Source organism: Ornithodoros turicata, chromosome 3, assembly GCF_037126465.1.
Source record: "Ornithodoros turicata isolate Travis chromosome 3, ASM3712646v1, whole genome shotgun sequence".
Lineage (NCBI taxonomy): Eukaryota > Metazoa > Arthropoda > Arachnida > Ixodida > Argasidae > Ornithodoros > Ornithodoros turicata.
The window spans coordinates 28745226-28758080 of NC_088203.1; the positions used below are offsets into that span (position 1 = coordinate 28745226).

A 12855-nucleotide genomic window follows, 5' to 3' on the forward strand; every position below is an offset into this window, starting at 1 on the left:
TCCTTTTCTATTGGTCTCAGGGTAACGATATCTTTTATTCTAGGAGGATTTTTTTTTTTTTTCGTTTTAATGCCCCTTTCACATATTTCACATATTGACACGATTCATCGAGCGACGGTAGAGCATTCAAACAGCTGTTTATAGTATGGCTGCACAGACGTTTAGGCAACTCAAGCCCTTCGCTCGTTCCCATCGAAGGTATTATGAGCTCGAAGCAGCATTTCTCGTGTAAAGGCACATTCACACTGTTGTGTATACTGTTGCGCTTGCGTGGTACATCCGTTGACAGCGAGTCGTTGCACCGGAGCGTCCTTCAGGATGGAACGCAGGTACACGTAAGACGCTGTACGCAGCAGTAAATGCAGTAATATGAATCAACCTTAACCGTATAACCTAACCTAATGACCTATATAATGTAACGTAATGCGACACAAGTATATACTTGTGTCGCACTTAGTTGTGTAACCTGAAGAAGTGCAGTCTCTTGCACGAAAGTTCTTGTTCAAATAAATCTTAGTTGCTCCTAACCGTTTTTCATGTTACGTGTGTGATTCCCTCTTCGCGTGCTCCTTGACAGTGTTTCTCTTTTTTTTTCCCCTTTTCGAAAGTCAGAACAGTGAGAAAAAAAATGAAAAAGAAAGAACAGTAATGGAAACAAAGGCACAAAAGTCAAAACTTATCGTCAGCACCAATATCATACAGGAACGAGACCAGGGCACGCAGCGCAAGCAGACTTTCATGCTGGGGTCGGGCACCCAAACCCGTAGATAACCCAAGAGGGCGACTGTCTAGGGCCGCGAGCGAGCGCTGAAGTTGCGATCGGGCGTCAGAGTGTCGCGTGCACAACACCAGTATATGCTGTGAATCCTCGAGGGCTCCGTAGTTGTGCGAGTCCGCCTCCCTATCTTGTGAAGCAGCCGAGCAGTATAGGGAACATTCAGCCGGAGCCGGTGGATAAGGCACTCCATGGAACGCGGAAAAGACTGAGGGGCGCGGAAACTTAACTCAGGGTCGATGTGCTGTTTACACAGCACAGAGGTCCGTGCACTGCCAGAAAACCACGGGTTCCTCTGAGCCGCTCTCGAAGGGAACGAAGCATGCATCTCGCGTCCGATCGCGAAAAGAACACCTTCCGCGTAGACACAAGCTGGTGTGCCCGACACGCTGCAGCGTCAGCTGCGTCATTACCTTGAATTCCACAGTGACCTGGTACCCACTGCAACGTCACGTTGTGACCAGCCGAAGCGCAGGAGTCGTAAGACGTGATGACCTCGTATAGGGGGGCGTCAGACACAAACACACTCTGCAACGCATGTAGGCCTCTCTTCGAGTCGCTATAAATAATCCATGAAGTGGCACTGGTGGAAGACTCGATGTAGTTGAGTGCCAGAGCCATTGCGTAGAGCTCCACAGCAGTCGAGGACGTACGGTGTGATAACTTAAGAGACCCTTGAACGGGGAGATCCGGGACCAGCTAAGCACAAGTAGACCCTGTTGTCGTTCTGGGAGCGTCTGTGAACACAGCCATTGACACAGCTTTCTTGTTGGGAAGTCCGGGGACCACCATGCTGACTACAGGGGCTTCAAAAGTTCATCGTGGACTACGCTGTTCGAACGGTGGCCTGGGCGCCGGGATATGATTCGTACATGGCATTACTGCGTTATGAATGCTTAAAAAACGTCGTCTTTAAATGGCAGAAACTAACGAAAATATGTGATTTTGAATGTGCCTATATACTTCGTAGGACCTGGAACTCATAACGTGAATATTTACTCTTAAAGTGAATACTGACGAATACCAGACTTTCCTCTTTTTCTCTTTTCTTTTTGCTGCCATGTGTGTCTCTCTTACTCATTACGCTGTACACCTACGGTTGGCGTCTCATGATATCGAAGTTCCCATGATCATCAGACACTAACATTTTTAACCGCCACCTATTTAAACGAGTACCACAATGTAATATCCGAATGTATCTTGTAGGATCCCTTAGGTATGCGAAGAAGAGGAGGAGGACAATAAAATTCATTCTGAGGTTCGGAGGCACAAGAGTGAAGTGGTCTTACATTGGCGCAGTCGACATTCCCAACAATGTGGGTTGAATTCCACATAAAAGGCACCCCTGATAACCCACGGGTCACCAGCTGCTCCGCTGAAGGAGAGCAAATTGATTTATCCGTGTCTAAGAGCCAGGATGACCTCCTTCAATATATACTGGCCAAGACAGAGGCAGGCAACGTAGCAAACCTTCAACAAAAATAAGTTGTTAATATAAACATGAAGATAGAGGACTTCCGTCGACTAATCCCGCGGCATGCGAGCGTTGGATCAACTCTGCTCAACATAGAGGGGGGAAGAATGTCGGTTGTCCATTGGCAGGAAGCCAGGGGTGTCGCCACTAGGCGTCGCAGAATTGAACGGCGTTCGCCTCTCAGCAGAACAATACTGGTCCGTTTCCGATACGAGAGTGCTGCTTCTGCGGCGCTGTCGGCCTGCTTGCTCCCCACGGCACCACAATGGGCTGGAACCCACTGGAGAACTAGCCTGTGGCCTGCTGCGTAGATAGTGTGGTAAGCTATTAACACATCTGTGACTAGGGGTGCGGATGGGCCTCGTATGCCGGAGTTTTCAATTGCATAAAGTGCAGATTCGGAGTCTGTGAAGACTGCCCATTCCCGCGGTGTAAAATCAGCGATGTGTTGTAGAAAGAAAAGGATGGCATAGAGTTCCGCAGCTGTGGAGGAGGTTGGATGTGAAAGGCGTCTTCAGTCTACTACGCCTTCGGATGGTATGACGAATGCTGAGGCGGACTTGTCGTTTCGGGGTGCGCCATCGGTATATGCTGCCGTAAACGTAGAAAACTTCTCGTCTACCAGAGCATGAAAATGGGCTCGGAGGACTTGAGGGGGGACCTGATCTCTTCTTTCCAGAATGTTTGGAAGGCGTACAAATGCTGCATTAATCCACCGAATGCGCCTCGATGTGGCCTTTACAGCTCAGTGGCGTTATCGCTTGAGGCAACTTTACTCTCCCACCTGCTGCCAATGTGGTGTTCTTGAGGATCTGGAGCATATTCTTCTCCATTGCTCCCACTACCAACCTTGCCGAACCACACTCTCCGAGTCTCTTCGTCAGCTGGACTCTCGCCCCTTCTCCCTATCGAAATTGCTTGTTCCCTGGCCTAATCCAGCCCAGCAACGCTCTGTGCTCAAAGCTATTCTGACATTTCTGGACACCATCGGACTTCGATCGTTATTGTGATGGGGCTCGTTATTTTATTCCCCACATTCCCACCAGCCATGGGGTAGAGTATCGCCTGTGGCGATGAACTTCCCCACTCTCCAAAGCCAAAAATAAAGTTGTTGTTGTTGTTGTCCCGCGGGTATCTGACGGAGACCATTCTCCCGCGACTCAGAGCCAAGAACACTTTCCCCATGTCGATACACAAGCCATTCTTGGTATTATTCATGCGCAACAAAATCGAATGGCAAAGCAACAGCAGATATTACTAGATTTCCTAAGCATTCACTATGGAAAGTCGCCGCTCCGATATCTTCAAGCCCGACTGTTTTGACGGTCAATCGCAAAGCGCTGACTCTCTGTATGAGCACGCTTGCGAACGGTATCGATGGACCACCGATGCAGCCAAGATAGAGAATCTCCGTTCCTTCGTAACAGACACTGCAAAAAAGTGGTATGACTTCCGCATTTTGGCCAATCAAGCTGACTCGTGGGAGTCGTGGAAAGACAGTTTCTCGAAGTCATCCCAAGAAAACATAGTGCGTAGATGGAATGAAGCCATCATCTACGAATACCACACTGCATCCATATATAACGGATTACTTCTTTGAAAAAATCCGACTTCTTCAACGCGCAGAATCACGTCTCCCAGATGAGACTCTGGTTGCGCTAGTTATACATGGCCTTCCAAATGACATGCGTCAACTCATTAAAATCCGGGAGCCTCAAGATCCCCAACGCCTACTCTACTGCCTTCGAGATTTGGGTACTGAAAGTAGGACACGCTGTTGCGCTGCTCGAAGAATGTCAGTGCGGTCGCGAAGTGTCAATGTCCGGGCCTTGTTTCTCACTGGTGTCATCGGCACCGTCTTGCTGCACATGATCGGAGGCAACAGCAGCAATCACACCGTCATCAGTCATAGCTGCACACGCGTCATCATCCTTATCAACGTCAACGTAGTCAGAAACCGCAGCATCATCTACGGCAGTCGCAGTGAGCCTCTGCATCAGGGATCGCAGCTCAGCTAGGGGAATGTCTTCATCGGCCAACGGGCTGTAAGCAGCAGGCCCTCTGGTTGGAGTTTTCCCCTCTAGAACCGGACAGTTGCTCGAGATATTTCCAAATGACTCGACTGGTCAACGTGACCCAACGCACACAAATAGAAAAGGGGGTCATCGTGCATGGTTGTCTCCCCTACGGAGGAATGTAGGTCCCCGACGTGTGACAGGAATAACCCTAAAAGAGCGAAAAGGGTGACGAGGCGGGGTCAGCGTCTCCTCTTACTCATGGTAGTCCGGATAACTGAAGCTGGATTACAAGAATTTTTGACTTTGGTTCCCTGGAATTCTTGTCCGAGTACGGAAGCTGAAGTCCGGATAAACGAGAACAAAATACATGGAGGAAAATCCGTTCCCGTGCCTTTTTTCAGGATACCGGGGGATCTGGATACATGAAGTCCGGATAAACGGGGGTCGACTGTAGTAGAATAAAGGAAATAATTTTGGGATAGTGATTCAATAAATAACAGGTTCCCTGTCTAGAGCGTACGCGTCCTTGAGCCACGCAGCTGCATGATGACGTCCTACCGCGACGCTAGTGTTTCAGGTGGACCTTGTCCAGAGGAGCATTAGTGGAAAAAAACAGTGTAGCCCTGAGACAATAGGATGGCGTCACGACCAATGAGCAAAGCCTGCAGGGGGCGCAAGGATTCACTTCTCTCTTGGACACTGGCAGGTATGGACACATTAATTCTGCTCCTAGCAATTGCGTTGGCCGTCAGTGGAAGAGCGTAGCTTGGGTGGGGTTCTGTCTGGCTCTGATTGGGTGCGGATGTGTGGTTCGTCACTGGTGAATGGTGTTCGACGATGCAGGTGGATTTTGTGGCGAGCAGATTTACAATGAAGGAATGTAGTGTACGTGTCCGATGATGGTAAGTGTCTTTTCACTCTGTTCAAGTGTCTCTGTGTTTGTTTTCCTCTGTTGCCCAGCAGTCGTGCGATTTGTCCTGACGTGTCCTGACATGCCCCGACATGTATGCTTTCCTTTGTTGACGCTTTGTATTTTTAGTGCTAGAACAGTTCTTAATAATTTTGTGATTAAATTAGTTCAGAAAACAACTGCAAGAGGGACAGATGCATGCCTTTATAGAAGAGAAAAAAGCATTACGATTCAGTTCCATGCCTGGCTGTCGGATGGAGTAGACGCATCGTTCTGCGCTCCTTGTTACCCATACACTGTATTGAATTGTTGAGTGCCTAGTCCTCTTATTAACCATTGATGGAGTTACGTGTTAGAATATTTTGTTCTTTTGCAAGTCTCATTTAGTAAGACTGAAATTCCTACGATCAGTTTCCATGCATGGTGCTCTTCTGCAATAGTTTCCTATGCAATCATTATAGAAGAATAAAGGAAATAATCTTGGGATAGTGATTCAACAAATAATAGGTCCCCTGTCTAGAGAGTACGCGTCCTTGAGCCACGCAGGTGCATGATGACGTCATGCCATGGCTTCATTGCAGATTGACCTTGTCCAGTTGTGTCGACCGTGTGAGAAAGAAAAAAAACGGTGTAGCCTTGGGACAATGGGATGACGTCATGACCAATGAGCAACGCAAGAAGATGGCGCAGGAATGCTCTTCTCTCTTAGCCTCTCGCAGGTGGTCGCTGCAGAGAGCGCTAGGAGCCCCCGCGCGCGTAGTGGCCGCGGCGTCTCAGTCAGTTGCTCGCTGGCTGTCGTGGATAGCAGATGTGCGCTCGGTTGCTCCGCAGTCCCCACGCTCGCTCAGTTTCTGCCTGGCTGTCGGATGGAGCAGTCGCATCGGTCTGCGCTCCTGTTGTGGTGGGTTGATTTGTTGTGTAACTAATTCTTTCGCCAACTTTGTCCCCGCTTTGTTTGCGATTTACATGCCCGTGCACGTCGGGTGCTGGTTGCTGTTGTCCGGGCATTCCCGCCATTTTCTATCTTCTTCTGCCTTGGAAACGAGAGTAGTGCTGGCATGATCCTTAATAATTTTGTCATGAGATTAGTTGAGAAAGTAACCGCTTGGGGGTGCAGCTGCGGGACTTTATACAGGAGAAAAAACCATTGCGAGTCAGTTCTCTGCCTGGCTGTCGGATGGAGCAGTCACATCGTTCTGTACTCCTGTTGTGATGGGCTCATTTGTTGTGTAACTATTTCTTTTTGTTGTTAGCTATTGATGGTTAGCATATTTACTCTTGCTTTCCCAGTCTCTGTATTATGAGTGTCTTTCTCCTCGCATGCCCAGAGCTGTCCTAACCTGCCCAGACATGCCATGATGACGTCACACCTGACGTCACAGGATGTCTGGAACTGGTGGTCATAGCTGCGATGCTTTGCAACCTGCCTCTGTGCTCCGTCGCCCGGCGATGGTCAGCGGCCGTCCCGTACCTCTTTCTCCAAGATGGCATCGTTGATCTTCAACTAAACTCCTTCTCTCCACTCTATCACTATCTATTTTTTTCTTTTTTATGGACACAGGTTGCCGCCAACGCACAGCTGGCCTGAACACGAGTTAGACGCTCCCCAATTAGTGTGATGACTCATTAGATGATGCTGATTAATGTGGGAGGTCCCAATTAGCTCTAATCAGAGGTGGGGAGTAATGCATTACAAAGTAATGCATTACCGGTAATGCATTACTTTTGAGTAATGAGTAATGGTAATGAATTACATTTTGCCAGCAAGTAATGAGTAACGGTAATGCATTACATTTCGACTGAGTAATGCAGGGTGGCATTACTCAATACTTTTGTCGAATGTTCATTGAGCCACGTGAAGATTGGGAATATCCAGGTTTTCTTCAACCCGCCTTTAACAATGAGCGCAGGGCAACAAGGAAAGAGAAAGGCGCAGCCTGGGGAATTCTGCAAGGGTTCAACAGTCGGCGGCGTGTGTCACAAGTGTCTACATGATGATATCACCGATTTTCTCCTGTGTGAATTTGGAGTAAAGGATAGTCAGTGGAATCGAAACATAGCCTCTATGAAGGTATCACGTAACATTTGCTGTAGTGATTCACTGTTTTGGTATGGCACCCTGTTAGTTTCTCTTGTGCTGTCAGAGGTAGTTTTTCTGCCAGTTTTTCTGTAGGCTGGGCTTCATCTGCCGGCTCCATAATGCTAGAAAAGGCATCTGCAATAAATCTTATCTATAGTATTTGCCTATCAGACTTGCTTCTGCGGGGATTTACTGGCACCAATTTGGGGATACTCGGGTGGCTATTGCCTATAGCAAAAAAAAAGCAAGAGAAAAACTTTTGCATAGCATCTTTGAGGTTTATACCCTAAAACGTAAATGTAATGCCACAGTAATGCCATTACTTTGTTAAAGTAATGACATTACTAATGCATTACTAATATCCAAAAAGTAATGAGTAATGTAATGCATTAGTTTGTTATGCAAGTAATGAGTAATGGTAATGCATTACAAAATAAAAGTAATTTCCCCACCTCTGGCTCTAATTGATTAATTAATCGTGTTTAAGGCTAGTTGTGCGTTGGTGGCAGTCTGTGTCCGGTGATTACTACTTGCGAGGACGGGGGAGATAGCGTCACGGACAAGTTTCAGATTCATTACAGTTATGCGATCGTAACCTTGGGACACGTTACGGAGTGATGATATCACACGCGACGCTTTCACCGGGCACGTAGGTTGTAGGGGGAAAGACTGAGATACACGCGGTAGAACGGGAGCGAAATGTGACTGAGGTGATTGTGATATCTCTGTTAAATTCCTAACTGTAGAAATGAAGTGATTACCGAAAGCAGATGCGATGTCATGTGAATCATGATAAGTTAGACCATTGGAAGTAATCTTATCAGAAAGAGAAAATGACTGACGGCTCTGTCTATTAAGGAAGGAATTGACGATTTTCCACTTATCTTTGACGTTTGTGCAAGATGCAATTCTTGAATGAAAATACAATCTCTTAGCACTGTGTAGTACTCCGGATAAATATATGGAATACATGTCCACCAAGGTCAACCTAGCGACTGATAAAGGGTGGTAAAAGAAATTATCATCCAATTACAATTAAATCAAATTATCCTAATTGCTGCAGGTAGAACTTTGCAACCTTTTAGGCACAACATATGCGACGACTATTACCTCCTAAAAGGTGTAACTGCTCAACCTTGTTTTCTAAGGGTGTGGTGGCTGTGAAAGGGCCCGCCGTTGTCGGCCTCACATAGGTGGGCAACGTCTCGACCGACGCCCTGGGGGAATGTGCGTGCTGGGCCGATTTCTAGGGGAAGTGTACCGACATATGTATGAAAGCGTCTGAGGAAAACCCAGGAAAAACCCCAGGCAGCACAGACGGCAGCGGGATTTGAACCCGGGTACCGCCTAGTGTCGACGTGACATGGCCAGCACCCTAGCCACTGAGCCACGGGAGCTTTTTTTTTCACCATGTAATAACGTATATTTACAAACATTAAAATAAGCTATGACTGTACAGTGCTAATGAGTGATGGATTATGTATGATGCACAACGCAGCATCCAAATACACAGGATACAATAATTACATGGTACACAGGACACAGGTTACACAGGTCACACACAGAGAGTAATAATTTACATAGAGGACAGCGATTCACACAGACGTTCTAACCACGGTGGTGCTTCCAAATGCTGCATGCAGCATAGCTTCAGCTGCGTTATTTCCACTTTAAAATACTGCATGGGCGACGCCAATGGCTCTTCATTTCTGTCCACCATATGCAGCTTCCACATAGCTATCAACATGATCATATCGTAGCGTATCTCTTCATTCGGATGTAAGGGTAGAAATCTCATTGTGTGTGTTCAGAGAGAGGCGTTTATTCAGCACTTTAATCTGTATGTCGTCCCAGAAAAACTGTGCTTCCGTACAATCAAGAAAGATGTCGTCAACGGTTTCAGGGACTTTGCAAAACCTGCAGTTGGCAGACCATGGAACATATATGCCTTTCTGTTCCAACCATGCTTTCACAGAGAGCGTTGATGTGCGAAGCTTTAAAAAGAATCTTTTCATATTCGGCTTTATGTGCATGCGTTTGACCCTGTATAAAACATCCGCTCCAGGCCTCTCAGACGGAATTTGCCTGTAAATTGGCCCGGGAAACAAGGTATCTATCAAATGGGCTGCCAACACTTTCTTCGAAACCGAAAAGAGGTACTCTAGGGTAAACCTGACTTTCAGAAAGTTGATGCAGCCCACGGCCTCCTTATAAAACCCTGTAAACTGCAGGCTTTGTTCGTGGAATCCAACATTATATATCAGGCATATAGTTGTAGGCTACCGCTCTCTTCACGGCGTCTAATAGCGGGTGCACAGACTGCCTATAAAACCAGAGTCTCATAATTAGCTGCTTTACAAACAAGTGCTGCAGATCTAAACCTCCATCCTTGACTTTCTTGAAAAGGTTTTCTCGGCGCGTTCTTTCAAATGTTGAGCACCATATCGTGGTGGCAAACACCCGATGGCATGCATGTACTATTTTACGGGAACACTAGAGTACTTGCAAAATATATACCATTTTCGCCACCAAAAACACATTACAAACTGAAGCCCGCTGGAATATTGACAGTTCCTTGCCTTGCCTCTCCAGGTGAATGCATGCTTTTTCATCTTATCAATTCTTCCTAACCACATCCTGTTCGTGTTTCTACTTTCGTCTAATGGCACCCCCAGGTAGTCCGGGTTGCGCATCTGCCATTTGATATCGCAAAATATTTCTGGAGTTGAACCCCAAAGCCCACACCATACTCCTAAAAACTTCTCTTTGTTTACTTGAGCTCAAGAAGCTGCACAAAACAAGTCGACCTGCTCCATTATTTTTTCGGCACTTCTCTTATCTTTCACCAAGAACGCAACGTCATCTGCATACGCCACAACTTTAACTTCAACACCACACAGGTGAAAGCCATTAACGTCATACTGACATATTACGTGTCTACACAGCGGCCCTAAGTACAAATCGAAAAGTAGAGGCGATAAGTGACAACCTTGCCGAACCGAAGCTCCAAGCGCAATCGGGGTGGCAATGAATCTATTCACCACAAGGCTCGTTGCAACTAGCTTGTAGCACAGCTGGATGTTATTTACAAACCTATCTCCCATGTTGACATGACGCAGCAATGCGAACAGGTATGTATGGCAAACTCTATCGAAAGCTTTCGAAAGATCCAACTGTAGCATCGCCACATGCCCACGCTCATATCTGCACCAGCCCAACACCGTACGAACTAGATGTATATTGCTTTGTATTCTTCTATTCTTGATGGCACACGTTTGATGTTCCCCTACTATAGATCGGGCAACACGAATTGCAGACGTGCAGCAAGCACGTTAGCGTAAATTTTGTAGTCAACATTGCAGAGGATAATAGACCTATAGTCAGTCACTTTCGGAGTGGGCCCCTCTGCTATTTTCTTCGGGATTAATACAGTGTGCGACCTCCGAAAACTAAGAGAAAAAAATGCCCTTTTCCTCCGCTTCTCCATAAACATTAAGTAAAACAGGGGTGAGCAGCTCTACGTAATTCTTGTAGAACTGGTCATGGAACTGTGGGTGGCGGTGGTGGTGGTGGTGAAAGGGCTCGCCGGGAATTGTGGGAAAATGACGACCTAGACCCACCTGGTGTAGCAAACAATAAATCGCCATGGACAGCAGCGTGCACTGCACCCGCCGATCGTGACGGGAAAGAAGAAGTGCGATGGGCGACAGCGGGGCTTGAAGAAGAAAAACACCCACCGCCGGTACTCGTGCCCGGAGAAGAACATCACCGGTGGAAATGGATTTTATTCTATCAGGGCTGAACAGCATCAATCGCTTTATCCCAGACTATTTCATCAGGCCCTTCTTGATCGCCTTCAACTGCTTCGGCATGTTGATCACGGGAACTCTAAGCTCCGCCGTGCTTTTGGAATTCCTAGAGCACCACTACATTCACACCAAGGTATGTATGAATCTCGGGTCCAGAAACCTGCCGCCCAGCGCGATTTCTGAAAGCTGATAACATTCTGAGAACGGGGGGGGGGGGGGTAGCTTGCCGTTGTTGGCCGCACTCAAGTGGGCATCGTCACGACTATAGCAAAAAAAAAAAAAAAGAAACAGAACAGAACTTCACCGCATAGCACGTTGTCCGCCAACCGTTGCCACGTATGATAGGGTTACCGCGTCTGATTCGAAGAGCGAGGGAGGCGTACGCCTTTTTGTAGCAATTTGGATAAATGATAATTGCTACAAAAAGGCGTACGCCCCTTTCTCTCTTAAAATCAGAAGCCATAATCCTATCATTCGTGGCAGTGCTGGTTGGCGCACAACGTGCTATGAAGTGAACTCTGTTCTGAGAGTGTAGGCCATTACGGATAGGTATCATACCGCGTTCCTGGCATCGTGTTGTACTGATCTGCATTTGCATGCGTGTTTGTTTTCCTTTTCAATTTCATGTAGCAAATCATGAGCAGTCCGCAGTAAAGTCAGAGCTTGATTTGTTGCGCCGTACTAAGGAGATTGTACGCTGAAGGAGCAAACATCGACGGCTGTTCAGCTGTTGCATATCGACCCACGTGTATCAGTGCCGCGGGTAGAAAACGTAGTTCAGAAACGGATATCCCACACTTAGAATACCTGAAACACAAACGGAAACTATAGTAATTTACGGTAATAATTCGGATACCGCAGGACCCGAATTATTACCACTAATGTGTATATTTTGGGGCACGTATATGTATATTTTGAATAAACGTCTCTTATGTGCATGTATCCCTGGAGTCCTCAAAATAGACTTCAGAACGTACAGGAATTAGGTTCTGTCACGATCTCAAAGCAAAAAAGGAAAGAAAAGAAACAAGGAGGAGGAGGAGTGTCGTTGGGAGGAACCCGAGAGGTCTGCCTGCCTGATTAGGCGGCATGTTTCTGGGGAAGGGAAAGGTGGTGGAGAGGAGGAGAGGAAAGGGTGAAGTGGAAGACCGAGCGGAATCCGCTCGGGGGGAGGATAGCTGCGTCCATGGGCCGACTTCAGGGGAACTGTGCCGGCATACGCCTATTACACATCTGAGGGAAACCCAGGAAAAACCCCAGACGGCACAGCCGGCCCGCGGATTCGAACCGCGGAACTCCCAGTCTCCAAGCGCACGCGTTACCGCTGCGCCACCGGAGCTGGTCAGAAAAGAAACAAGGAAAACAAAAAGCGGGGGTTGGGGCGGTACCGAAAACCGAAACGGAAACGAAAGCTACAATGGTGGTAACCGAAACTGAAACTGAAACAAATAAGGGCAAGTAACGGAGGTGGTAACGGAAACGAAACATATTCCATTACCTTTCCCTGCCTACACACTTAAAGCAAAGCTTCACCACATAGCACGTTGAAAGCCAACCATTGTACAGAGTGATAGCTCTATCACTCTTGATTTGTGGAAAGCACAGGGCGTACTCTTTTGTGTGACCATTAACATCCCCGCATACGTGTCACAAAAAGGCGTATACCTCCTGTTTTCAACAAATCGGGCGAGATGTCATTCGGGATGATGGTTGGCTAGGAGCGTGCTATGTGGTGAAGTTCATTTTTAAGAATGTACGTTCCTTTAGTGCCTCTGAAAAACGTGGATAG

At 47.2% G+C, this 12855-nt stretch overlaps 1 protein-coding gene across 1 annotated transcript in view; it reads left to right on the forward strand.

Annotated features, from left to right (window-relative positions):
- Positions 1–10902: 10902 nt before the first annotated feature.
- LOC135390131 (tetraspanin-33-like) overlaps positions 10903–12855 on the forward strand; it is a 28540-nt gene continuing 26587 nt past the window's right edge. Inside the window, exon 1 of the mRNA XM_064620124.1 lies at positions 10903–11199. Within this exon, the coding sequence (XP_064476194.1) occupies positions 11035–11199 (165 nt within the window). The 5' untranslated portion in view covers positions 10903–11034. The remainder of the gene's footprint in view (positions 11200–12855) is intronic.